This window comes from Oncorhynchus kisutch, linkage group LG6 (genome assembly GCF_002021735.2).
Source record: "Oncorhynchus kisutch isolate 150728-3 linkage group LG6, Okis_V2, whole genome shotgun sequence".
Taxonomy (NCBI): Eukaryota; Metazoa; Chordata; class Actinopteri; order Salmoniformes; family Salmonidae; genus Oncorhynchus; species Oncorhynchus kisutch.
In genome coordinates this window covers 17,977,688-18,004,686 of record NC_034179.2, presented here as the reverse complement: position 1 = coordinate 18,004,686, position 26,999 = coordinate 17,977,688, and the positions used below count along the sequence as shown (strand labels likewise).

Genomic DNA, 26,999 nt, shown 5'->3' with positions numbered 1-26,999 from the left:
ATACTTTACAATTTAAATACATTTAAAAACAATTAGATGATTGGAAGACAAAATATTATATTTAAGAGGAAATTAGAAAACGCTATTTAGGAGGGTGGAGGAAGAGGAAATGGGAGGAAGAAGAAGACAAGGGAGGAGGAGGAGGACGAGGTCGTCTCTCAGTCGTCTGTGTCTTTGACGGTGTTGTCATTTAGGAGGACGTGCCAGCGCTCAATCTTCTTGTCTTTGTTCTTGAGACATTCGTACCAGTGCTTCAGACACTCCCCCTTGGCTGTGATGCCCAGCTGGCATCCACCTGGAGGGAGATAAGAAGGTTTTAAAATATATTATTTTGAAGTCGGCTTAAAATCTGCACAATATTTTTTGTTAAATATAAAAATCAATAACTACAAGTACATTCATTATGCCATCTCAACTGAACTCACCTATTAAATTGTTGGATTTCTCAACTCACCAATGAAAAACGCTGGGTGTGTCCATGTTATAGACCCAACTCACCAATGAAATCGTTGGATGTTCCCATGTCATAGTCCCAAACGGAGATGTCTAGGATCTTCTTGGCCAGCTCACCATGTTTGATCTCATAGCTGAACTCCTGCAACACAACTTCAGCCATCAGACTCCATTTCTCAGTGCATAGACACAGACTGCCATTAGACTCTGTATTAATAAAACAATGACCTTGAACCTGATATTGTGCTGTTAGAGACAGATATGAGGGGAAACTAACCTCATTGAACTCTGGGTTGAGGGTCTTCTTCTTGATCTGTGTCTTGTTCTTGGCTTTCTTCCCCATGTCTGGTTTCAGGCAGCTGCAGGTCACAATCACAGGAAAGAATCAATCAATAAACCAATCAATCAATTCATCCATCAATATTTTACTGCTGTAGGAAAAAGAGATATTAGAGAGAGGAAACATAATCCGTCATGTTGAGAGGTATGTTAGAACATGTACATCTTGACGAAAGGGTCTGAGTATCCATTAGAGTCCATAGCTGCCAGGTGAGCACAGCGCACCACTCCCACTATCAGACAACCCTGCTGGGTGCTGTAGGTTAATGAGACCAGGATACGACCCCTCTCCTCTGCTTCATCCTCCTTTACCTGTAGGACACACACAAAAAGGTTTACAAGTACATTTACATCCACTACCATAAGACTTTTTCCCATAGAGATTTACATATCAAAGACAGTCATGTACAGTATGTATAGATATAATCTCTCTGCTACTGGTCATGTATTCACCTGGTCAGTCATGTACACTGAGTGGACAAAACATTAAGAACACCTGCTATTTCCATGACACAGACTGACCAGGTGAATCCAGGTGTAAGCTATGATCCCTTATTGATGTCACCTGTTAAATCCACTTCAATCAGTATAGATGAAGGGGAGGCGACAGGTTAAAGAATGATTTTTAAGCCTTGAGACAATTGAGACATGGATTGGGAATGTGTGCCATTCAGAGGGTGAATAGGCAAGACAACAGATTTAAGTGCCTTTGAACGGGGTATGGTAGTAGGTGCCAGGTACACCGGTTTGTGTCAAGCACTGCAACGCTGCTGGGTTTTTCACACTCAACAGTTTCCCGTGTGTGTCAATAGTGGAAAGAAATAAATCATGCAGATGACACCAGAATTCAGCTACGTCAAGTGTAAACCTTGAGTACTGTGTCAGGTGTGAACGTCAAGTGTAAACCTTGAGTACTGTGTCAGGTGTGAACGTCAAGTGTAAACCCTGAGTGTCAAAATCAAATCACATTTTATATGTCACATGCGTCGAATACAACAGGTGTAGACTTTACAGTGAAATGCTGAATACAACAGGTGTAGACTTTACAGTGATATGCTGAATACAACAGGTGTAGACTTTACTGTGAAATGCTGAATACAACAGGTGTAGACTTTACTGTGAAATGCTGAATACAACAGGTGTAGACTTTACTGTGAAATGCTGAATACAACAGGTGTAGACTTTACAGTGAAATGCTGAATACAACAGGTGTAGACTTTACTGTGATATGCTGAATACAACAGGTGTAGACTTTACAGTGAAATGCTGAATACAACAGGTGTAGACTTTACTGTGATATGCTGAATACAACAGGTGTAGACTTTACAGTGAAATGCTGAATACAACAGGTGTAGACTTTACAGTGATATGCTGAATACAACAGGTGTAGACTTTACAGTGAAATGCTGAATACAACAGGTGTAGACTTTACTGTGAAATGCTGAATACAACAGGTGTAGACTTTACTGTGAAATGCTGAATACAACAGGTGTAGACTTTACTGTGAAATGCTGAATACAACAGGTGTAGACTTTACAGTGATATGCTGAATACAACAGGTGTAGACTTTACAGTGAAATGCTGAATACAACAGGTGTAGACTTTACAGTGAAATGCTGAATACAACAGGTGTAGACTTTACTGTGAAATGCTGAATACAACAGGTGTAGACATTACAGTGAAATGCTGAATACAACAGGTGTAGACTTTACAGTGAAATGCTGAATACAACAGGTGTAGACTTTACAGTGAAATGCTGAATACAACAGGTGTAGACTTTACAGTGAAATGCTGAATACAACAGGTGTAGACTTTACAGTGAAATGCTGAATACAACAGGTGTAGACTTTACTGTGAAATGCTGAATACAACAGGTGTAGACTTTACAGTGAAATGCTTAATACAACAGGTGTAGACTTTACAGTGAAATGCTGAATACAACAGGTGTAGACTTTACAGTGAAATGCTGAATACAACAGGTGTAGACTTTACAGTGAAATGCTGAATACAACAGGTGTAGACTTTACAGTGAAATGCTGAATACAACAGGTGTAGACTTTACAGTGAAATGCTGAATACAACAGGTGTAGACTTTACAGTGAAATGCTGAATACAACAGGTGTAGACTTTACTGTGAAATGCTGAATACAACAGGTGTAGACTTTACAGTGAAATGCTGAATACAACAGGTGTAGACTATACAGTGAAATGCTGAATACAACAGGTGTAGACTTTACTGTGAAATGCTGAATACAACAGGTGTAGACTTTACAGTGAAATGCTGAATACAACAGGTGTAGACTTTACAGTGAAATGCTGAATACAACAGGTGTAGACTTTACAGTGAAATGCTATACAACAGGTGTAGACTTTACAGTGAAATGCTGAATACAACAGGTGTAGACTTTACTGTGATATGCTTACTTACAATCCCTTAACCAATAATGCAGTTTTAAGAAAATATGGTTAAGAAAATATTTACTAAATAAACAAAAGTAAAAAATGTATTATAAAAAGGTAACACAATAAAATACCAATAATGAGGCTATTAAAAGGGGGTACCATGTCCGGGGGTGGCCCTGTCCGGGGGTGTCCTCGGATGGGGCCACAGTGTCTCCTGACCCCTCCTGTCTCAGCCTCCAGTATTTATGCTGCAGTAGTTTATGTGTCGGGGGGCTGGGGTCAGTTTGTTATATCTGGAGTACTTCTCCTGTCCTATTCGGTGTCCTGTGTGAATCTAAGTGTGCGTTCTCTAATTGTCTCCTTCTCTCTTTCTTTCTCTCTCTCGGAGGACCTGAGCCCTAGGACCATGCCCCAGGACTACCTGACATGATGACTCCTTGCTGTCCCCAGTCCACCTGGCCATGCTGCTGTTCCAGTTTCAACTGACCTGAGCCCTAGGACCATGCCCCAGGACTACCTGACATGATGACTCCTTGCTGTCCCCAGTCCACCCGGCCATGCTGCTGCTCCAGTTTCAACTTCCACCTGACTGTGCTGCTGCTCCAGTTTCAACTGTTCTGCCTTATTATTATTCGACCATGCTGGTCATTTATGAACATTTTAACATCTTGGCCATGTTCTGTTATAATCTCCACCCGGCACAGCCAGAAGAGGACTGGCCACCCCACATAGCCTGGTTCCTCTCTAGGTTTCTTCCTAGGTATTGGCCTTTCTAGGGAGTTTTTCCTAGCCACCGTGCTTCTACACCTGCATTGCTTGCTGTTTGGGGTTTTAGGCTGGGTTTCTGTACAGCACTTTGAGATATCAGCTGATGTACAAAGGGCTATATAAATAAATTTGATTGGATTTGATTTGATTTGATTTACCAGTACTGAGTCAATGTGCGGGGATACAGGTTAGTCAAGGTAATTTGTACAGTCGTGGCCAAAAGTTTTGAGAATGACACAAATATAAATTTTTACAAAGTTTGCTGCTTCAGTGTCTTTAGGTATTTAGGTATGTCAGATGTTACTATGGAATACTGAAGTATAATTACAAGCATTTCTGTCACGCCCTGACCTTAGATATCCTTTTATATCTCTATTTTGGTTTGGTCAGGGCATTCTATGTTTTGTGTTTCTATGATTTTCTATTTCTATGTTTTGGCTGGGTATGATTCTCAATCAGGGACAGCTGTCTATCGTTGTCTCTGATTGGGAACCATACTTTTTAGGTACCCTTTTTCCCACTTGTGTTTGTGGGAAGTTAACTTAGCCTTAAGCTTCACGGTTTGTTTTGGTATGGTTTATTGGTTTGTTGGCGACATCTACTATTAAAAGTATGTCTGCTCACCACGCTGCACCTTGGTCCTCTTCTTTTGACGGCCGTGACAATTTCATAAGTGTCAAAGGCTTTTATTGACAATTACATGAAGTTCATGCAGAGTCAATATTTGCAGTGTTGACCGTTCTTTTTCAAGACCTCTACAATCCGCCCTGGCATGCTGTCAATTAACTTCTGGGCAGCCCATTCTTGCATTATCAATGCTTGGAGTTTGTCAGAATTTGTGGGTTTTTGTTTGTCCACCCGCCTCTTGAGGATTGACCACAAATTCTCAATGGGATTAAGGTCTGGGGAGTTTCCTGGCCATGGACCCAAAATATCGATGTTTTGTTCCCCGAGCCACTTAGTTATCACTTTTGCCTTACGGCAAGGTGCTCCATCATGCTGGAAAAGGCATTGTTCGTCACCAAACTGTTCCTGGATGGTTGGGAGAAGTTGCTCTCGGAGGATGTGTTGGTACCAGTCTTTATTCATGGCTGTGTTCTTAGGCAAATTGTGAGTGTGCCCACTCCCTTGGCTGAGAAGCAACCCCTCACATGAATGGGCTCAGGATGCTTTACTGTTGGAATGACACAGGACTGATGGTAGCGCTCACCTTGTCTTCTCCGGACAAGCTTTTTTCCGGATGCCCCAAACAATCGGAAAGGGGATTCATTAGAGAAAATGACTTTACCCCAGTCCTCAGAAGTCCAATCCCTGTACCTTTTGCAGAATATCAGTCTGTCCCTGATGTCTATCCTGGAGAGAAGTGGCTTCTTTGCTGCCCTTCTTGACACCAGACCATCTTCCAAAAGTCTTCGCCTCACTGTGCGTGCAGATGCATTCACACCTGCCTGCTGCCATACCTGAGTAAGCTCTGTACTGGTGGTGCCCCGATCCCGCAGCCGAATCAACTTTAGGAGACGGTCCTGGCGCTTGCTGGACTTTCTTGGGCGTCTTGAAGCCTTCTTCACAACAATTGAACCGCTCTCCTTGAAGTTCTTGATGATCCGATGAATGGATGATTTAGGTGCACTCTTACTGGCAGCAATATCCTTTCCTGTGAAGCCCTTTTTTATGCAAAGCAATGATGACGGCACGTGTTTCCTTGCAGGTAACCATGATTGACAGAGGAAGAACAATGATTCCAAGCACCACCCTCCTTTTGAAGCTTCCAGTCTGTTATTCAAACTCAATCAGCATGACAGATTGATCTCCAGCCTTGTCCTCGTCAACACTCACACCTGTGTTAACGAAAGAATCACTGACATGATGTCAGCTGGTCCTTTTGTGGCAGCGCTGAAATTCAGAGGAAATGTTTTGGGGGGATTCAGTTCATTTGCAAGGCAAAGAGGGACTATTTGCAATTCATCTGATCACTCTTCATAACATTCTGGAGTATATGCAAATTGCCATCATACAAACTGAGGCAGCAGACTTTGTGAAAATTAATATTTGTGTAATTCTCAAAACTTTTGTCCATGTCTGTACATGTACAGTGCCTTGCGAAAGTATTCGGCCCCCTTGAACTTTGCGACCTTTTGCCACATTTCAGGCTTCAAACATAAAGATATAAAACTGTATTTTTTTGTGAAGAATCAACAACAAGTGGGACACAATCATGAAGTGGAACAACATTTATTGGATATTTCAAACTTTTTTAACATACAAACTTTTTAAACTTTTTTAACTGAAAAATTGGGCGTGCAAAATTATTCAGCCCCCTTAAGTTAATACTTTGTAGCGCCACCTTTTGCTGCGATTACAGCTGTAAGTCGCTTGGGGTATGTCTCTATCAGTTTTGCACATCGAGAGACTGAAATTCTTTCCCATTCCTCCTTGCAAAACAGCTCGAGCTCAGTGAGGTTGGATGGAGAGCATTTGTGAACAGCAGTTTTCAGTTCTTTCCACAGATTCTCGATTGGATTCAGGTCTGGACTTTGACTTGGCCATTCTAACACCTGGATATGTTTATTTTTGAACCATTCCATTGTAGATTTTGCTTTATGTTTTGGATCATTGTCTTGTTGGAAGACAAATCTCCGTCCCAGTCTCAGGTCTTTTGCAGACTCCATCAGGTTTTCTTCCAGAATGGTCCTGTATTTGGCTCCATCCATCTTCCCATCAATTTTCCATCTTCCCTGTCCCTGCTGAAGAAAAGCAGGCCCAAACCATGATGCTGCCACCACCATGTTTGACAGTGGGGATGGTGTGTTCAGGGTGATGAGCTGTGTTGCTTTTACGCCAAACATAACGTTTTGCATTGTTGCCAAAAAGTTCAATTTTGGTTTCATCTGACCAGAGCACCTTCTTCCACATGTTTGGTGTGTCTCCCAGGTGGCTTGTGGCAAACTTTAAACAACACTTTTTATGGATATCTTTAAGAAATGGCTTTCTTCTTGCCACTCTTCCATAAAGGCCAGATTTGTGCAATATACGACTGATTGTTGTCCTATGGACAGAGTCTCCCACCTCAGCTGTAGATCTCTGCAGTTCATCCAGAGTGATCATGGGCCTCTTGGCTGCATCTCTGATCAGTCTTCTCCTTGTATGAGCTGAAAGTTTAGAGGGACGGCCAGGTCTTGGTAGATTTGCAGTGGTCTGATACTCCTTCCATTTCAATATTATCGCTTGCACAGTGCTCCTTGGGATGTTTAAAGCTTGGGAAATATTTTTGTATCCAAATCCGGCTTTAAACTTCTTCACAACAGTATCTCGGACCTGCCTGGTGTGTTCCTTGTTCTTCATGATGCTCTCTGCGCTTTTAACGGACCTCTGAGACTATCACAGTGCAGGTGCATTTATACGGAGACTTGATTACACACAGATGGATTGTATTTATCATCATTAGTCATTTAGGTCAACATTGGATCATTCAGAGATCCTCACTGAACTTCTGGAGAGAGTTTGCTGCACTGAAAGTAAAGGGGCTGAATAATTTTGCACGCCCAATTTTTAAGTTTTTGATTTGTTAAAAAAGTTTGAAATATCCAATAAATGTCGTTCCACTTCATGATTGTGTCCCACTTGTTGTTGATTCTTCACAAAAAAATGTTTGAAGCCTGAAATGTGGCAAAAGGTCGCAAAGTTCAAGGGGGCCGAATACTTTCGCAAGGCACTGTAGTTAGGGGTAAAGTGACTATGCATTCAGGTGTAAATCTTAGGTATGAAAGTCAAGTGTAAACCCTGAGTACTGTGTCAGGTGTGAATCCCGTCTCAGGTGAGTCTTACCTCCTCCTCGTAGAGAGCCATGCCCCGGGCTGAACCTCCTGTGCCTGCCTTCTTCACCTGGGACAGGAGGGAGTTTGGGGGTGAGATCACTTCTATCAGTATTATTAACAGTTGGATCCCCGATGTACAAGTGGTTCAGTGGTTAGACAACCGTCTCCAGACATCATGGACACCCACTGTTGTAGTTCCTACCTGGACTACCCTCTCTAGACACACACTGTTGTAGTTCCTACCTGGACCACCCTCTCTAGACACACACTGTTGTAGTTCCTACCTGGACCACCCTCTCTAGACACACACTGTTGTAGTTCCTACCTGGACCACCCTCTCTAGACACACACTGTTGTAGTTCCTACCTGGACCACCCTCTCTAGACACATGCTGTTGTAGTTCCTACCTGGACCACACTCTCTAGACACATGCTGTTGTAGTTCCTACCTGGACTACCCTCTCTAGACACACGCTGTTGTAGTTCCTACCTGGACCACCCTTTCTAGACACATGCTGTTGTAGTTCCTACCTGGATTACCCTCTCTAGACACATGTTGTTGTAGTTCCTACCTGGACCACCCTCTCTAGACACACGCTGTTGTAGTTCCTACCTGGACCACCCTCTCTAGACAGACACTGTTGTAGTTCCTACCTGGACCACCCTCTCTAGACACACACTGTTGTAGTTCCTACCTGGACCACCATCTCTAGACACACACTGTTGTAGTTCCTACCTGGACCACCCTCTCTAGACACATGCTGTTGTAGTTCCTACCTGGACCACCCTCTCTAGACACATGCTGTTGTAGTTCCTACCTGGACCACCCTCTCTAGACACACGCTGTTGTAGTTCCTACCTGGACCACCCTCTCTAGACACACACTGTTGTAGTTCCTACCTGGACCACCCTCTCTAGACACACACTGTTGTAGTTCCTACCTGGACCACCCTCTCTAGACACACACTGTTGTAGTTCCTACCTGGACCACCCTCTCTAGACACACACTGTTGTAGTTCCTACCTGGACCACCCTCTCTAGACACACACTGTTGTAGTTCCTACCTGGACTACCCTCTCTAGACAGACACTGTTGTAGTTCCTACCTGGACCACCCTCTCTAGACACATGCTGTTGTAGTTCCTACCTGGACCATCCTCTCTAGACACATGCTGTTGTAGTTCCTACCTGGACCACCATCTCTAGACATATGCTGTTGTAGTTCCTACCTGGACTACCCTCTCTAGACAGACACTGTGGTAGTTCCTACCTGGACCACCCTCTCTAGACACACACTGTTGTAGTTCCAACCTGGACCACCCTCTCTAGACAGACACTGTTGTAGTTCCTACCTGGACCACCCTCTCTAGACAGACACTGTTGTAGTTCCTACCTGGACCACCCTCTCTAGACAGACACTGTTGTAGTTCCTACCTGGACCACCCTCTCTAGACAGACACTGTTGTAGTTCCAACCTGGACCACCCTCTCTAGACAGACACTGTTGTAGTTCCTACCTGGACCACCCTCTCAAGACAGACGCTGTAGTTCTTCATCTGGTTGGCTTTGAGTTTCTTCAGAGCAACACGCGTCTCTCCTATGAACTCATTGTGTCCAAACTTGTCCATATCACTCACCGACAGCCTGGAAGCAGGAAGAGGAGTTTTAATCTCTTATTATTTTGTCATTGTACCCCCTTTTTCTCCCCAATATTGTGATATCCAATTGCGATCTTGTCTCATCGCTGCAACTCCCCAAAGGGCTTGGGAGACGCGAAAGTCGAGTCATGCTTCTTTACACCTGCTCACTTAACCCAGAAACCAGCTGCACCAATGTGTCGGAGGAAACACTGTTCAACTGACGACAGCTTGCAGGCGTCCGGTCCTCCACAAGGAGTCACTAGAGCGCGATGAGCCAAGTAAAACTCCCCCGGCCAAACCCTCTCCTAACCCAGACGACGCTGAGCCAATTGTGCGCCACCCTATGGGACTCCTGGTCACGGCCGGTTGTCACGGTGGGATCGAACCCCAGGCTGTAGTGATGTCGCAGGCTGTAGTGACGACCGCTGCGCCACTCGGGAGGCGCAGGAAGAGGAGTTTTATTCTCTTACTCTCTTCTTGCATCACAGAACAGTTTTTATTCTCCTTTTTCCCTTTAGCTCTGGGAAATCGTACTGATTTAAATGGAGAGCCACTGAACAAAACTGGACCAATATGAATGGAATCATTTCAGATGGCCCAGTGGGTCACTCATACAGTATATCCAGTAGTGGTATGGTTGAGGCTGTTATTACCGTAGTGTTTTGCGCTGCATGTCGTCATCAGTGATACCATGGTACACTAGAGTCTCATTCCACACTGGGTTCAGAGTGCCCTTCAGGGTCTTAGTACGCAGCTTGTTAGACTGGAGGAAACGGGGAGAGGGGGAAGGGAGAGACAGGGGAAGAAATAGAGCAGGAGACAAAGGGAGATAGATGGAGAGAGACAGCGAGAGGGAAAGATTTTTCTTATTTTCACTTAGTGCAAAGTTTGTTCCACTTTTAGACTGTCTAACAGACTGTGGAGAGAAGATGAATAGATATACAGTACATGATTACTTCACCGAGGGAACATCTGTGTCAACAGGAAGCAGGAGTACAGGCCTACTGTGTGGTCCAGTGGTTAAAGATCCCAGCACAGATGTACAGCCTAAGCTACCAGAGTCGGTATTGGGTTCGAATTCGACCCATGCCCTTCTAACATACAAACTCTCCTAGTTTTTCTGTCTCCTCTTCACTGTCCTATCTCATAAAAAAAATACATCAAACCAGGGCTCCAACACAAAGACAAGATTATAGGAAACCAGAAGTGTTGAAGTTACCTTACTGGCTCCAGGTAAGAGGTGCAGCTTGACGTAGGGGTCTGCTAGTCCGTTAGAGTCCATCGGCTTTAAACCCTGTGAGAGAGAGAGAGAGAGAGAGAGAGAGAGAGAGAGAGAGAGAGAGAGAGGGAGAGTGAGAGAAAGCGAGAGCAAGATGTCATCAAGGCAAAGGGTGGCTACTTTGAAGAATCTCAAATATAAAATATATGTATATTTGTTGCACACTCTTTTGGCTACTACATGATTCCATACGTGTTATTTCATAGTTTTGATGTCTTCACTATTCTACAATGTAGAAAATAGTAAAAATAATTTTAAAACCCTGGAATGAGTAGGTGTGTCCAGAATTTTGACTGGTACTGTGTATGCGTATCCACTGTGTCGTGTGTGTGTTTTTACCTTGGCTTTGACTATGTTGCAGCGCAGCGTGTTGTTCCCCTGTTCATAATGCAGAATGAACTCCAGCAACCCCAGCGTGGCTGATGGACAGAACAAAATAATGACAAAATAAATTCACATTGGTTTCTGCTACCAACAAAGAGATAGGGAGAGGGAATAACATAACCACAGAGAGAGGGAGAGGGAATAACAGAACCACAGAGAGAGGGAGAGGGAATAACAGAACCACAGAGAGAGGGAGAGGGAATAACAGAACCACAGAGAGAGGGAGAGTGTGTGTACATTAGAACACGTGTATTTTATGGTTGTTCTACACAAAGGAATTGTCTGTAGAGCTCTGAGACAGGATTGTGTTGAGGCACAGATCTGGGGAACGGTACCAAAACATTTCTGCAGCATTGACGGTCTCAAAGAACACAATGGCCTCCATCATTCTTAAATGGAAGAAGTTTGGAACCACCAAGACTCTTCCTAGAGCTGGCTGCCTGGCCGAACTGAGCAATCAGGGGAGAAGGGCCTTTGTCAGGGAGGTGACCAAGAACCCGATAGTTACTCTGACAGAGCTCCAGAGTTCCTCTGTAGAGATGGGAGAAACTTCCAGAAAGACAACCATCTCTGCAACACTCCAATCAAGCCTTTATGGTAGTAGAGTGGCCAGACGGAAGCCACTCCCCAGTAAAAGGCACATGACAGCCCACTTGAAGTTTGCCAAAAGGCACCTAAATGACTCTCAGACCATGAGAAACAAGATTCTCTGGTCTGATGAAACCAAGATTGAACTCTTTGGCCTGAATGCCAAGCGTCACGTCTGGAGGAAAGCTGGCACCATCTCTACGGTGAAGCATGGTGGTGGCAACATCATGCTGTGGGGATGCTTTTCAGCAGCAGTGACTGGGAAACTAATCAGGATTGTTTCCTAATCAGGAAAGATGAACAGAGCAGTACAGAGAGATCATTGATGAAAACCTGCTCCAGAGCACTCATGACCTCAGACTGGGGCGAAGGTTCACCTTCCTACAGGAAAACGACCTTAAGCACAAGTCTCTGAATGCCCTTGAGTGGCCAAGCCAAGCCAGAGCCTGGACTTGAATCCGATCGAACATCTCTGGAGAGACCTGAAAATAGCTGTGCAGCGACGCTCCCCATCCAACCTGACAGACCTTGAGAGGATCTACAGAGAAGAATGGGAGAAACTCCCCAAATACAGCTGTGCCTTGTAGCGTCATACCCAAGAAGACGCAAGGCTGTAATCGCTTCCAAACATGCTTCAACAAAGTACTGAGGAAAGGGTCTGAATACCTACGAATTGCAAAAATCGCTGAAGTTGGAGACTTTTATCTCCCTCACCAACTTCAAACATCAGCTATCTGAGCAGCTAACCAATCGCTGCAGCTGTACATAGTCTATTGGTAAATAGCCCACCCTTTTTCACCTACCTCATCCCCATACTGTTTTTATTTATTTACTTTTCTGCTCTTTTGCACACCAATATCTCTACCTGTACATGACCATCTGATCATTCATCACTCCAGTGTTAATCTGCAAAATTGTAATTATTTGCCTACCACCTCATGCCTTTTGCACACATTGTATATAGACTCCCCCTTTGGTTTCTACTGTGTTATTGACTTGTTAATTGTTTACTCCATGTGTAACTCTTTGTTGTCTGCTCACACTGCTATGCTTTATCTTGGCCAGGTCGCAGTTGCAAATGAGAACTTGTTCTCAACTAGCCTACCTGGTTAAATAAAGGTGAAATAAAAAAAATAAAAAATTGAGTCGGACGTTTACATACACCTTAGCCAAATACATTTAAACTCAGTTTTTCACAATTCCTGACATTTAATCATAGTAAAAATTCCCTGTCTTGGTCAGTTAGGATCACCACTTTATTTTAAGAATGTGAAATGTCAGAATATATTTCAGCATGTATTTATTTAATCACATCCCCAGTAGGTCATACGTTTACATACACTCAATTAGCATTTGATAGCATTGCCTTTAAATTGTTTAACTTGGGTCAAACGTTTCAGGTAGCCTTCCACAAGCTTGCCACAATAAGTTGGGTGAATTTTGGCCCATTCCTCCTGACAGAGCCGGTGTAACTGAGTCAGGTTTGTAGGCCTCCTTGCTCGCATATGCTTTTTCAGTTCTGCCCACAAATGTTCTATTGGATTGAGGTCAGGGCTTTGTGATGACCAATACCTTGACTTTGTTGTCCTTAAGCCATTTTGCCACAAGTATGCTTGGGGTCATTGTCCATTTGGAAGACCCATTTGTGACCAAGCTTTAACTTCCTGACTGATGTCTTGAGATGTTGTTTCAATATATCCACATAATTTCCCTTCCTCATGATGCCATCTATTTTGTGAAGTGCACCAGTCCCTCCTGCAGTAAAGCACCCCCACAACATGATGCTGCCACCCCCGTGCTTCAAGGTTGGGATGGTGTTCTTCAGCTTGCAAGCCTCCCCCTTTTTCCTCCAAACATAATGATGGTCATTATGGCCAAACAGTTCTATTTTTGTTTCATCAGACCAGAGGACATTTCTCCAAAAAGTACGATCTTTGTCCCCATGTGCAGTTACAAACCGTAGTCTGGCTTTCTTAGGCCGGTTTTGGAGCAGTGGCTTCTTCCTTGCTGAGCAGCCTTTCAGATTATGTCGATATAGGACTCCTTTTGCTGTGGATATTGATACTTTTGTACCTGTTTCCTCCAGCATCTTCACAGGGTCCTAGGGTCCTTTGCTGTAGTTCTGGGATTGATTTGCACTTTTCGCACCAAAGCACGTTCATCTCTAGGAGACAGAACGCATCTCCTTCCTGAGCGGTATGATGGCTGCGTGGTCCCATGGTGTTTATACTTGCATACTATTGTTTGTATAGATGAATGTGGTACCTTCAGGCATTTGGACATTTCTCCCAAGGATGAACCAGACTTGTGGAGGTCTACAATTTGTTTTCTGAGGTCTTGGCTGATTTCTTTTGATTTTCCCATGACGTCAAGGAAAGAGGCACTGAGTTTGAAGGTAGGCCTAGAAATACATCCACAGGTACACCTCCAATTGACTCAAATTATGTCAATTAGCCTATCAGAAGCTTCTAAAGCCATGACATCATTTTCTAGAATTTTCCAAGCTATAAAGACAGAGTCAACTTATTGTATGTAAACTTTTGACCCACTGTAATTGTGATACAGTGAATTATAAGTGAAAACAATTGTTGGAAAAATTACTTGTAGTAGTAGTCCTAACCGACTTGCCAAAACTATAGTTTGTTATTAACAAGAAATGTGTGTAGTGGTTGAAAAACAAGTTTTAATGATTCTAAGTGTATGTAAACTTCCGACTTCAACTATAAATGTGATATTTCCATATTTTTTTACACATTTGCAAAAAAAACAAACATTGTTTTTGCATTGTCATCATGGGTTATTCTGTGTAGATTGATGAAGGGAATTTAAAAAAATCCATTTTAGAACAAGGCTGCAACGTAACTAAATGTGGAAAAAGTTGAGGGATCTGAATACTTTCCGAATGCACTGTAGGTCGGGGTAAAGTGACTAGGCAACAGGATATATAATAAATAGTAGCAGCAGCGTATGTGATGTGTCAAAAGAGTTAGGACAAAAAGGTCAATGCTTTAGCAGTCTTATGGCTTGTGGGTAGAAGCTGTTTAGTGTCCTGTTGGTTGCATACTTCGATACCGCTTTTAAAAAATTATTTTTTATTTATTTCATTTCTCCTTTATTTAACCAGGTAGGCCAGTTGAGAACAAGTTCTCATCTACAACTGCGACCTGGCCAAGATAAAGCAAAGCAGTGCGACAAAAACAACAGCACAAAGTTACACATAAACAAATGTACAGTCAGTAACACAATAGAAAAATATATGTATAGTGTGTGCAAATGTAGAAGAGTGGGGAGGTAAAGGCAATAAATAGGCCAGAGAGGCAAAATAATTACAATTTAGCATTACTGCTGTAGTGATAGATGCGCAGATGATGATGTGCAAGTAGAGATACTGGGGTGCAAAAGAGCAAGAGGGTAAGTAATAATATGTGGATGAGGTAGTTGGGTGGGCTATTTACAGATTGGCTGTGTACAGGTACAGTGATCGGTAAGCTGCTCTGACAGCTGAATCTTAAAGTTAGAGAGGGAGATATAAGTCTCCAGCTTCAGAGATTTTTGCAATTCGTTCCAGTCATTGGCAGCAGAGAACTGGAAGAAAAGGCGGCCAAAGGAAGTGCTGGCTTTGGGGAAGACCAGTGAAATATACCTGCTGGAGCGCGTGCAACGGGTGGGTGCTGCTATGGTGAACAGTGAGCTGAGATAAGGTGGGGCTTTACCTAGCAAAGACGTATAGATGACCTGGAGCCAGTGGGCTTGGCGACGGATATGTAGTGAGGGCCAGCCAACGAGAGAATGCATGTTGCAGTGGTGGGTAGTATATGGGGCTTTGGTGACATACCCGATGGCACTGTGATAACTACATCCAGTTTGCTGAGAAGAGTGTTGGGGGCTATTTTGTAAATTACATCCCCGAAGTCAAGGATCGGTAGGATAGTCAGTTTTATGAGGGTATGTTTGGAAGGAGGCTTTGTTGCGAAAGAGGAAGCCGATTCTAGATTTAATTTTGGATTGGAGATGCTTTATGTGAGTCTGGAAGGAGAGTTTACAGTCTAACCAGAAACCTAGGTATTTGTAGTTGTCCACATATTCTAGATCAGAACCGTCCAGAGTAGTGATGCTAGTCGGGCGGGAGGGTGTGGGCAGCGATCGGTTGAAGAGCATGCATTTAGTTTTACTTGCATTTAAAAGTAGTTGGAGGCCACGGAAGGAGAGTTGTATGGTGTTGAAGCTCATTTGGAGGTTTGTTAGCACAGTGTCCAAAGAATGGCCAGGTGTATACAAAATGGTGTTGTCTGCGTAGAGGTGGATAAGAGAATCACCAGCAGCGAGAGCAACATCATTGATGTATACAGAGAAAAGAGTCGGCCCGAGAATTGAACCCCATAGAGACTGCCAGAGGTCCGGACAACAGGCCCTCCTTTGACACACTGAACTCTATCTGAGAAGTAGTTGGTGAACCAGACGAGGCAGTCATTTGAGAAGCCAAGGCTATTGAGTCTGTCGATAAGAATGCGATGATTGACAGTTGAAAGCCTTGGCCAGGTCAATGAAGACGGCTGCACAGTATTGTCTTTTATCAATGGCAGTTATGATATAATTTAGGACCTTGAGCGTGGCTGAGGTGCACCCATGACCAGCTCGGAAACCAGATTGCATAGTGGAGAAGGTACGGTGGGATTCGAGATGGTCGGTGATCTGTTTGTTAACTTTTAGAAAGGCAGGGCAGGATGGATATAGTTCTGTAACAGTTTGGGTCTAGAGTGTCTCTCCCTTTGAAGAGGGGGATGACTGCAGCAGCTTTCCAATCTTTGGGGATCTCAGACGATACAAAAGAGAGGTTGAATAGGCTAGTAATAGGTGTTGCAACAATTTTGGCAGATAATTTTAGAAAGAGAGGGTCCAGATTGTCTAGCTCAGCTGATTCGCAGGGATCCAGATTTTGCAGCTCTTTCAGAATATCAGCTGTCTGGATTTGGGTGAAGGCGAAGCGGGGGGGGAGTGGGGGGGGGGGGGGGGATGTTGGCCGGGGTAGTGGAAAGCCATGCTCATTGTAATTATCAATTGCCGTGTGGCAGCAGAGAGAACAGTCTATGACTTGGGTGGCTGGAGTCTGACAATTTTTAGGTCCTTCCACTGACACCGCCTGGTATAGAGGTCCTGGATGGCACGGAGCTCAGCCCCAGTGATGTACTGCGCCGTACTCAGCACTCTCAGTCGCACCTTGCGGTCGTGTTCCTTGCAGTTGCCATATCAAATGGTGGTGCAGCTCTCAAAGGTGCAGCTGTAGAACTTTTTGAGGATCTGAAGGCCCATGCCGAATCATTTCAGCCTCCTGACGGGGAAGAGGCGTTTTTGTGCCCTCTTCACAACTGTGTTGGTGTGTGGGGACTATGATAGGACCTTAGTGATGTGGACACCTAGGAACGTGAAGCTCTCGACCCGCTCCACTTCAGCCAAGCCTGGCACCACACTGCCAGGTCTCTGACCTCCTCCCTATAGGCTGTCTCGTCGTCGGTGATCAAGCCAACCACCATTGTGTCGTCAGCAAACTTAATGATGGTGTAGAAGTTGTGGGTGAACAGGGAGTACAGGAGGGGACTATGCATGCACCCCTTACGGGCCACTGTGTTGAGGGTCAGCGTGGCGGATATGTTGTAACCTCTAACCCCTAAACCTAACCCTAAACCTTAACCCCTAACCCTAATTTTAGCCCTAACCATCATTTTAACCCTTGACCTAACCTCTAAGCCTAAAATAGGCTTTTTCCTTTTGGGGACATTCAAATTTTCCTTGTTTTAGTATCTGGTCCCCACAAGGATAGTAAAACCAAACACACACACACACACACACTCACTTACTGGATTCATCAGAGTCGTATTCGTTGTCATTGTCTTCGTTGGGAGCGGGGCCTGTGTGTGGTGCCATGCTGGGTTTGGGGGCAGGAGTGGGTTTCTCCTCCCTGACTAGAGGTGGCGCCCTCTCCTCTCTCTGCTGTGGGCATCTGCTCTTCTGTGGTGCAGGGGCTGACGAAGAGAAATACAGATATCTAGCCAGTCTCAATTTCAAAGAATAAGTGATTATGCAAGTTAGTCGTTGGTGGCAATTGGTAGGTTAACAAAACCAAAGTTGTTTCTTCTTATCCATCGACTGCTTTCAGAGGGGAGAAGGCAACACATATGTCATTTTGTAATTTGGGTGAAATGTCCCTTTAATCATACCCTGTGCTGTGACTGTGTCAGCTGGAGCTGGAGGGTTCTCTCTTCCCCTGGCTGTGGGAGGTCTGGAGCCTAACTGTCTTTCCATCTTCACCACCTCCTCCACCACGGCAGGGCTAACCTGGGCCTCAGCAACACCCTCTAGTGTCTGAGCAGAGCTATTGCCCTCTGGGTCCTGTTGCGCCGAAATGGAGTATGGGGGCTCATCAGTGGGCTCTGAGACGAGACAGAGAGAGGAAGATGACATTTTGAAATATATATTTCCTCGATACCCAACATCTGAGACAAACTAAAAGATTTTGCTTTTACCTCTCATACAAGTCCAACTAGTAGTGAAATGGATATGCTTGTTTCCACTGCTCACTTTGGTTTTGTATGTTGGAGTAGGAGTTATCCTGCTGCTCCTGCCGCTCTGTGTAGTCCTCTGCACCAGGGTCTGACTGGTAGCTGGGCTGGGCACTGGGCTGGTGATGGGCATGGGTAGGGGTCTGGGTACGGGGGCTCTCTGTACCTGTCCCTCTGGGCCTGGAGATGGGCAGGGGAGCAGGGAGGACTTGCTGGGATTGTCCCTTAAAGAACCATGCTCCAGAACGCTTCAACATCTAGACATAAAACGAGAGATGGAGAGACACAGAGGAAGAGAGAGAGAGGGAAGAGATGTAGAGAAAGAATGAGAGAGATCGCAGGAGATATAGGGAGAGAATTAGATGGAAAGAGAGAAAATGAGATGGAGGGGGGGTAGCGTGCTTAGCAGATGAGTTATCGCACATTGATTGACAAGTAGGACCATTTAATTAAAGGGTCTGAAACATAGTGACTGAACCAGCTGAACCCTCATCTCCCTCCTTCTCTCGTCTACCCATTCACTCTCTTCCCCCTTCACTCTCTTCCTCTCTCCCCGTTCTCTCTCTTCCTCTCTCCCCCTCTCTCTTTTACCCCTTATCTTCCTCCTTCTCTCTCTTCTACCCCTTATCTTCCTCTCTCTCCCCTTTTCTCTCCATCTGTCTCTCCATTTAGATTTTGAAGGGACAAACAACCACAATCGTTTCTCATAAGAGGGAATATTCAATGGAGGATAATTAGAGGGTACTGAGAATTATTATTAAAATGATTAAAGCTACTGACTGTCTCTCCACCCCTTCTTTCCTCCCCTCATCACTCTCCCCTTGTCTCCTCCCCCTCTGCCCCTCACGCCTCTTCTCTCACTTCTTTCCTCCCCTCATCACTCTCCCCTTGTCTCCTCCCCCTCTGCCCCTCACGCCTCTCCTCTCACATCTTTCCTCCCCTCATCACTCTCCCCTTGTCTCCTCCCCCTCTGCCCCTCACGCCTCTCCTCTCACATCTTTCCTCCCCTCATCACTCTCCCCTTGTCTCCTCCCCCTCTGCCCCTCACGCCTCTTCTCTCACATCTTTCCTCCCCTCATCACTCTCCCCTTGTCTCCTCCCCCTCTGCCCCTCACGCCTCTCCTCTCACATCTTTCCTCCCCTCATCACTCTCCCCTTGTCTCCTCCCCCTCTGCCCCTCACGCCTCTCCTCTCACATCTTTCCTCCCCTCATCACTCTCCCCTTGTCTCCTCCCCCTCTGCCCCTCACGCCTCTCCTCTCACATCTTTCCTCCCCTCATCACTCTCCCCTTGTCTCCTCCCCCTCTGCCCCTCACGCCTCTCCTCTCACATCTTTCCTCCCCTCATCACTCTCCCCTTGTCTCCTCCCCCTCTGCCCCTCACGCCTCTCCTCTCACTTCTTACCTCTCTCTCTTTCCCTCTCTCTCTTTCCCTCTCTCTCTTTCCCTCTCTCTCTTTCCCTCTCTCTCTTTCCACCTCACCTCTTGATGTTCACTGCAGATCCTACAAACCCACACTGGAGATGACGAACGGCTGTTCTGAATCCCACACTTACGGCACATGTGCTGGAGGCAGAAACACACACGCACACGCACACGCACACACACACACACACACACACACACACACACACACACACACACACACACACACACACACACACACACACACACACACACACAGGTCAGGACAGGATCATCTCTAAGTAACAAGAACTAGAAAGTAGAACAAAAGAAAGTAACAAAATAATTAGTTACAGGAGTTACAGGAGTTACAGGCAGTGAAAATACTTTAAAGTACTACCTAAGTAGTTGTTTTGGGTATCTGTACTTAACTTTACTATTTATATATTTAACTTTTACTTCACTACATTCTTAAAGACAATTATGTACTTTTTACTGAATACATTATCCCTGACACCCAAAAGTACTCGTTACATTTTGAATGCTTACTAGGACAGGAACATTTTCTAATTCACACACTTATCAAGAAAACATCCCTGATCATCCCTACTGTCTATGATCTTGTGGACTCACGAAACACACATGCTTCGTTTGTAAAGGATTTCTGAGTGTTGGAGTGTGCCCTTGGCTATCTGTTTAAAAAACTAGAAAATGGTGCCATCTGGTTTGGTTAATATAAGGAATTTGAAATTATTTATACTTTTACTTTTTATAGTTAAGTATATTTTAGCAATTACATTTACTTTTGATACTTATTATTATTAATTTGTTTATTTATTTTTTACCCCTTTTTCTCCCCAACTTCTTGGTATCCAATGTAACGTTCTGGGTGTAGTGGGTGAGAAGTCAGGCGCAGGAAGCAGAGAGTTCAGGGTAGTGCTAATTTAATGCACAAAACGGCGAACATAAGCCAACCCCACGAAAACACAGGGCGCACAACAAAACAAACGCCCCAAACACGGGGACTTAAACTGTCCAGCAAAACCCACGAAATGGGAAACACGTAACCCACAGACGTGCACACAAGTTACACAAAACAAAGGAACTAAGGTCAGAATGTGACATCCAATCAGTAGTTACAGCCTTGTCTCATCGCTGCAACTCCCGTATGGACTCAGGAGAGGTGAAGGTCGAGAGCCGTGCGTCCTCCGAAACACAACCCAACCAAGCCAGGCCGCACTGCTTCTTAACACAATGCCCACTTAACCCGGATGCCAGCTGCACCAATGTGTTGGAGGAAACACCGTACACCTGGTGACCGTGTCAGCGTGCACTGCGCCCGGCTCGCCACAGGAGTTGCTAGTGCGCGATGGGACAAGGACATCCCTACTGACCAAAGCCTCCCCTAACCCGGACGATGCTGGGTCAATTGTGCGCCGCCCCATGGGTCTCCCGGTCACGGCCGGCTGCGACAGAGCCTGGACTCTAGTGGTCCAGCTAGCACAGCTAGCACTGCCTTAGACCACTGCCCCACTCGGGAGGCCAACTTTTGATACTTAAGTATATTTAAAACCAAATACTTTTAGACTTTTACTCAAGTAGTGTTTTACTGGGTGACTTTCACTTTTTCTTGAGTCATTTTCTTTTAAGGTATCTTGACTCAAGTATGGTAAGTTTGGTACATTTTCCACCACTGGTTACAGGAGTTACAGGAGATAAAGGAGTTACAGGAGATACAGGAGTTACAGGAGATAAAGGAGTTACAGGAGAGACAGGAGTTACAGAAGATACAGGAGTTACCGGAGTTACAGGAGAGACAGGAGTTACAGGAGATACAGGATTTACAGGAGATAAAGGAGTTACAGGAGATATAGGGGTTACAGGAGTTACATGAGTTACGGGAGATAAAGGAGTTACAGGAGTTACAGGAGATAAAGGAGTTACTGGAGATACAGGAGATAAAGGAGTTACTGGAGATACAGGAGATAAAGGAGTTACAGGAGTTACAGGAGATACAGGAGATAAAGGAGTTACTGGAGATACAGGAGATAAAGGATTTACAGGAGATACATGAGATACAGGAGTTACTGGAGATACAGGAGATAAATGAGTTACTAGAGATACATGAGTTACAGGAGATCCAGGAGTTACAAGAGTTACAGGAGATACAGGAGTTACAGTAGTTTACCCCTGCGGGTCCAGTCAATGTGTTGTAATGGTCTCTGTAGGTAGGTGTGTTTGTTACCTTCTTGCAGTAGGAACAGAGTACAGAGGTGCCTCCCTGCTGTCCAAACGTCTCTCCACACAGCAGACAACGAGACTGACCATCTCCACACGCCGTTTTCTTCATACTGTCCAACCTAGTGGCAAAACGCCTGCAGTACACACACACACACACACACAAAGGACACAGACTGTCCAGACAGGTCGCCAACCGCCTAGAGATCAAACAGTATGCACACACACACACGCACACGCACACACACACACACAGTTTTCTATTTCTCTCTCGTTCTCGTTCCTCGCTCTCTCTCTCTCTCTGTATGTCTCACCCGATCCTCTCCTGCTCCATGGCCTCTATGGTCTCAGCCCGAGCCAGAACACTGTTGATGATCTCCTTCTCTTCGTCTGTTAGCGCGACCTCCTGAGGACCTCCTCCATGACCTCCACCATGCTGGTACATCCTGCTGACTGACCTGACAGACGGAACGGACACACCGGTAGAATTTGCCGGTCAACAGTACTTAACATCAGATTTGGTCCAGACCAGACCAAAAACCAATATCCATGGATGTGGAAATCAAGACTAGTCCGGACTGCACCAAAAAAAGATGTCCAAAAGGCTTCGGTGTTGGTCCGTGCTTACTGAGGTGTAGCCTACAGTACTGCCTGTTAAATCATTTTATGAATGCCCATCAATGTGGTAATCCTACCGTTTACAAAACACCAAAAAGAGATGTCCAAAAGATGTTGGCTCATGTTTACTGGGGTGTAGTCTACCATGCCGCAATGCAATTGTATGAATGCCCATCCATGTGGTAGGCCCACTGTTTGTAAAAACAGGCCGTTGTATTGGCTTCATTAGTCCTGATTCCTGTGACTAATCAATTTGGCTATTTAGGCTCTGAATATCAGCTACCCAACTTCATCAGGAGTTATTGTGAGCATATTTGCAATGTGTTGACACAGTGGGAAATGCAGAAGTATGTTATTTTTTCGCTACAATCAGCTTGTCCAAAAAAATGTATGGATACAAATTTGAAACCACTGATCATGACAATGGGGCGAAACTCCTGGCTAACAGTTGGTATGGTCCATTCCATAGTGTCCATTCTACTTTCACCTGTCCTGTCTTTAGGATATGTTGTTTGATAACATGACAGCAAATGTTTTGTTTGATTGAGAGCCATTTACTGTAGGTTAGGCTATTTGATGGGAGAAACCTGCATGATGTAAAAAGTGTCTGTCTCATTACATTGTCATCCATTTTATCTCCAGCCTCTAGGCTACAGAAAAGGCCACATAGACATTTCTTTTTTTATACCCCTTTTTCTCTCCAATTTCATGGTATCCAATTGGTAGTTACAGTCTTGTCCCATCGCTGGACTCGGGAGAGGCGAAGGTCGAGAGCCGTGCGTCCTCCGAAACACAACCGAGCCAAGTCGCACCAATGTGTTGGTGGAAACACAGTACACCTGGCGACCGTGTCAGCGTGCATTGCGCCCGCCACAGGAGTTGCTAGTGCCCGATGGGACAAGAACATCCCTGCCGGCCAAACCCTCCCCTAACCCGGATGACGCTGGGACAATTGTGTGCCCCCCGATGGGTCTCCCGGTTGCGGCCGGCTGCGACAGAGCCTGGACTCACGGATCTCTAGTGGCACAGCTAGCACTGCGATGCAGTGTCTTAGACCACTGCGCCACTCAGGAGGCCACATATTATTTCTACCATATCCTAGATCTGCTACATGATTTATGTTAGATACAACGGAACATTGGTGGATCGCCGCAGCGATGCGTTTCTCCAACAGAACCTGGAGAGGTGTGCTGGGAATGAACAAGCAAAATATTTAGCGCCCCTGCCTTAGACAAAGTGGGCACTGCTTATCACAGGGCGGCATCAGCTCTCACTTAAAAAGCCCATATGCCACTGGTTGAGAGAAAATGACATTGTTTTTAGGCAGAATTATGTGAGGTTTTATGTGTTGTTGTTGGAGGTGCATCTTGGTTAGTTTAGCTCAGAAAACCCTGATTTAGCGCCTGGTCTTGTCCACTCCACTCTGTTCTAATAAAGCTTTGTGGGCATTGTAGAGGGAAACAGAAGACATATGTGTTCCTGAGAGTCTTATCTTTCAGTTATGAGGTCATAATATTCTATGAACCAAGAGCCATTATTGTTTTTATTCAGAGTTTTTCCTCAAGACACCATTTTCAAATCAGTGTATTATAGTGTTTGCTGCGGGTCACCAGGAGCATTTGGGAAACGCTGCCCTATCCCCATACCGGGCTCAAACCAGTGAACCTCTGCTCGCAGACACACGTGAACGTCTTCCTTGACAGCGTACCAACTGATTGAGCTATACAACAGGTACCAATTAGTTAGCTCCATCGGCGACATTTCAAGCTAGCTGTGGAGTGAACTTAACTCGATACAGATGCATCAGTCCTGTCTGTCTCAACCCTGATCCTGGTGACCCGCAGCAAACACTGAAATGCACGGACCTAAAGGATACACGGCTGTAGATATTCTACCTGACAGTGCTCTAATCTAGCCGATGATAATGATGTGTGCCTCTGTTCCTTGTTCAGTGAAAACATCTAGAGGCATTTTCAGTTCCTGGTAGCAGGGTATTGAACCCTGAGTAATGCACAGTAGTATTGAACCCTGAGTACAGATCACTCCAGAGGCGACGGTTGACTTCTGATGTGTGTTTCTCACTTTCTCTCTCTCTTGCCTACTCATTCTCTCTCCTCCCCCTCTCTCCTCTCTATTCTTTCTGTACTGTCACAAATGTTCTCTCCCTGATGATTAGAAATGTCAGGGGTTACTGTGACCGCCAGCGGCATGGCAACATGACTGATTGCTGTCACAGTGTGTGTGTGTGCATGCATGCATGCATGAGTGTGTTTGAGTGACATTGGTGGGTTGAGGGGGCGAAGTCAGGGGAGGGGTCAGGGAGAATGTTCAAGAATGGCGTGACACTCTCACCCCATGTGTCATCACTCATCATCACACACACACACACACACACACACACACACACACACACACACACACACACACACACACACACACACACACACACACACACACACGCACGCACACGCACACACACACACACTGTATGACATCAGTCTACAACCATAGAATGGTGCAGATGGAGAGAAGAAGAGATTAGTATATTGTGTAATATCTGTGGTGGCAGCCTTCAAATGGCTTGATGTCTCATGAACAATATGACAAGGTCCCCTTGACTTGGTTACAAGGATTACAGAAGATGTTCTAAAGAGGCGAGCCCTGCCCACAGTAGCTCTGTGTACAGAACACACACGACATGACATTACATCAGCTTCACTGACCCCCTCCTACCCTGACACACACTAGCACACTACCATGGTTATATAGTCACCTCCAGCTACATAGTGGCTCATTCAACCCCACTCCTCTCCCCTCCCCTCCTCTCCACCTCTCCCCTCCACCTCTCCCCTCCTCTCCTCTCCTCTCCACCTCTCCCCTTCTCTCCTCCTCTCCACCTCTCCTCTCCTCCTCTCCTCCTCTCCATCTCTCCCCTCCTCTCCACCTTTCCTCTCACCTCCTCTCCACCTCTCCCCTTCTCTCCTCCTCTCCACCTCTCCTCTCCTCTCCTCCTCTCCACCTCTCCCCTCCACCTCTCCCCTCCTCTCCACCTCTCCCCTTCTCTCCTCCTCTCCACCTCTCCTCTCCTCCTCTCCATCTCTCCCCTCCTCTCCTCCTCTCCTCCTCTCCACCTTTCCTCTCCCCTCCTCTCCACCTCTCCCCTCCTCCTCTCCCCTCCTCTCCACCTCTCCCCTTCTCTCCTCCTCTCTACCTCTCCCCTCCTCTCCTCCTATCCTCCTCTCCTCTCCACCTCTCCCCTCCTCTCCACCTTTCCTCTCCCCTCCTCTCCACCTCTCCCCTTCTCTCCTCCTCTCCACCTCTCTCCTTCTCTCCTCCTCTCCCCTTCCCTCCTCCTCTCCACCTCTCTTCTCCTCCCCTCCTCTCCTCCTCTCCACCTTTCCTCTCCCCTCCTCTCCACCTCTCCCCTTCTCTCCTCCTCTCCACCTCTCCTCTCCTCCTCTCCACCTTTCCTCTCCCCTCCTCGCTACCTCTCCATCTCTCCCCTCCTCTCCCCTCCTCTCACCTTTCCTCTCCCCTTCTCTCCTCCTCTCCATCTCTCCCCTCCTCTCCTCCTCTCCTCCTCTCCACCTCTCCCCTCCTCTCCTCCTTTCCTCTCCCCTCCTCTCCACCTCTCTCCTCCTCTCCACCTCTCCCCTTCTCTCCTCCTCTCCTCCTCTCCACCTCTCCTCTCATCAGCTGCTTCACATATAAAATCTCCCATCCAAAGCTGAACAAACACACGTACACACCAACGTGAAATGAGTTTGCTCTGAGTGGTTTGCATATAAACACTTGCACGCACGCACGCACGCACGCACGCACGCACGCACGCACGCACACACACACACACACACACACACACACACACACACACACACACACACACACACACACACACACACACACACACACACACACACACACACACACAGTGTGCAGGACTAACGGGGCTGAGATCAAAGCCAGTCCTGTGACTAAAGGAAGTAAGTCTGTTGGAGAACCTGAAAGTAAACATAATATTAAAAACAACAGTGCGTGCGTGTGTGTCCTGAGGGTTGATGGGAAATCTTTTCAATCAACACCTCTTCTCCGCTGACCCACTCAAAGGACACTTGTCACTAGAAAGACTTCTGTTTGATTCACACTTTTCTAATAACATGGCTGGGTGAAACAGGGACTGGTGTGTGCTTGTCGACAGTAGAACATTCTTTCATCTGGGGAAGGAGAATGAAAACTGTACAGAAAGTTACATTTTTCTCTCTTTCCAAACATTACAAAACAAAAACAGTTTTCAGTTCACATCTGGTTTGAGTCTGATTAGGAGATGAAAGAGCCAGGTCGTCTTAAAACAACATGCTGTGTGGTGTGTGTTGGTATGTCTGTGACAGCAGCTGCAGAGGCCTGCAGTGGACAAACAGACATACAAACACACACACACACACACACACACACACACACACACACACACACACACACCTCCCCCTGCACACACAACGCCCACACACAGCAAGCTGAGA

General features: G+C 45.7%; 1 protein-coding gene across 1 annotated transcript in view; it reads right to left on the bottom strand.

Annotated features, from left to right (window-relative positions):
* Nucleotides 1–17,679, bottom strand: part of LOC109891714 (rabphilin-3A-like) — a 17,778-nt gene extending 99 nt beyond the window's left edge. Inside the window, exons 1-10 of the mRNA XM_031825907.1 lie at nt 17,522–17,679; nt 11,034–11,113; nt 10,635–10,709; nt 10,069–10,178; nt 9,293–9,419; nt 7,789–7,845; nt 956–1,104; nt 731–812; nt 499–595; nt 1–295 (exon numbers count right to left, since the gene is read on the bottom strand). The exon at nt 1–295 is cut by the window's left edge and continues 99 nt beyond it. Of these exons, the coding sequence (XP_031681767.1) occupies nt 159–295; nt 499–595; nt 731–812; nt 956–1,104; nt 7,789–7,845; nt 9,293–9,419; nt 10,069–10,178; nt 10,635–10,709; nt 11,034–11,113; nt 17,522–17,588 (981 nt within the window). The 5' untranslated portion in view covers nt 17,589–17,679 and the 3' untranslated portion in view covers nt 1–158. The remainder of the gene's footprint in view (nt 296–498; nt 596–730; nt 813–955; nt 1,105–7,788; nt 7,846–9,292; nt 9,420–10,068; nt 10,179–10,634; nt 10,710–11,033; nt 11,114–17,521) is intronic.
* Nucleotides 17,680–26,999: the final 9,320 nt, after the last annotated feature.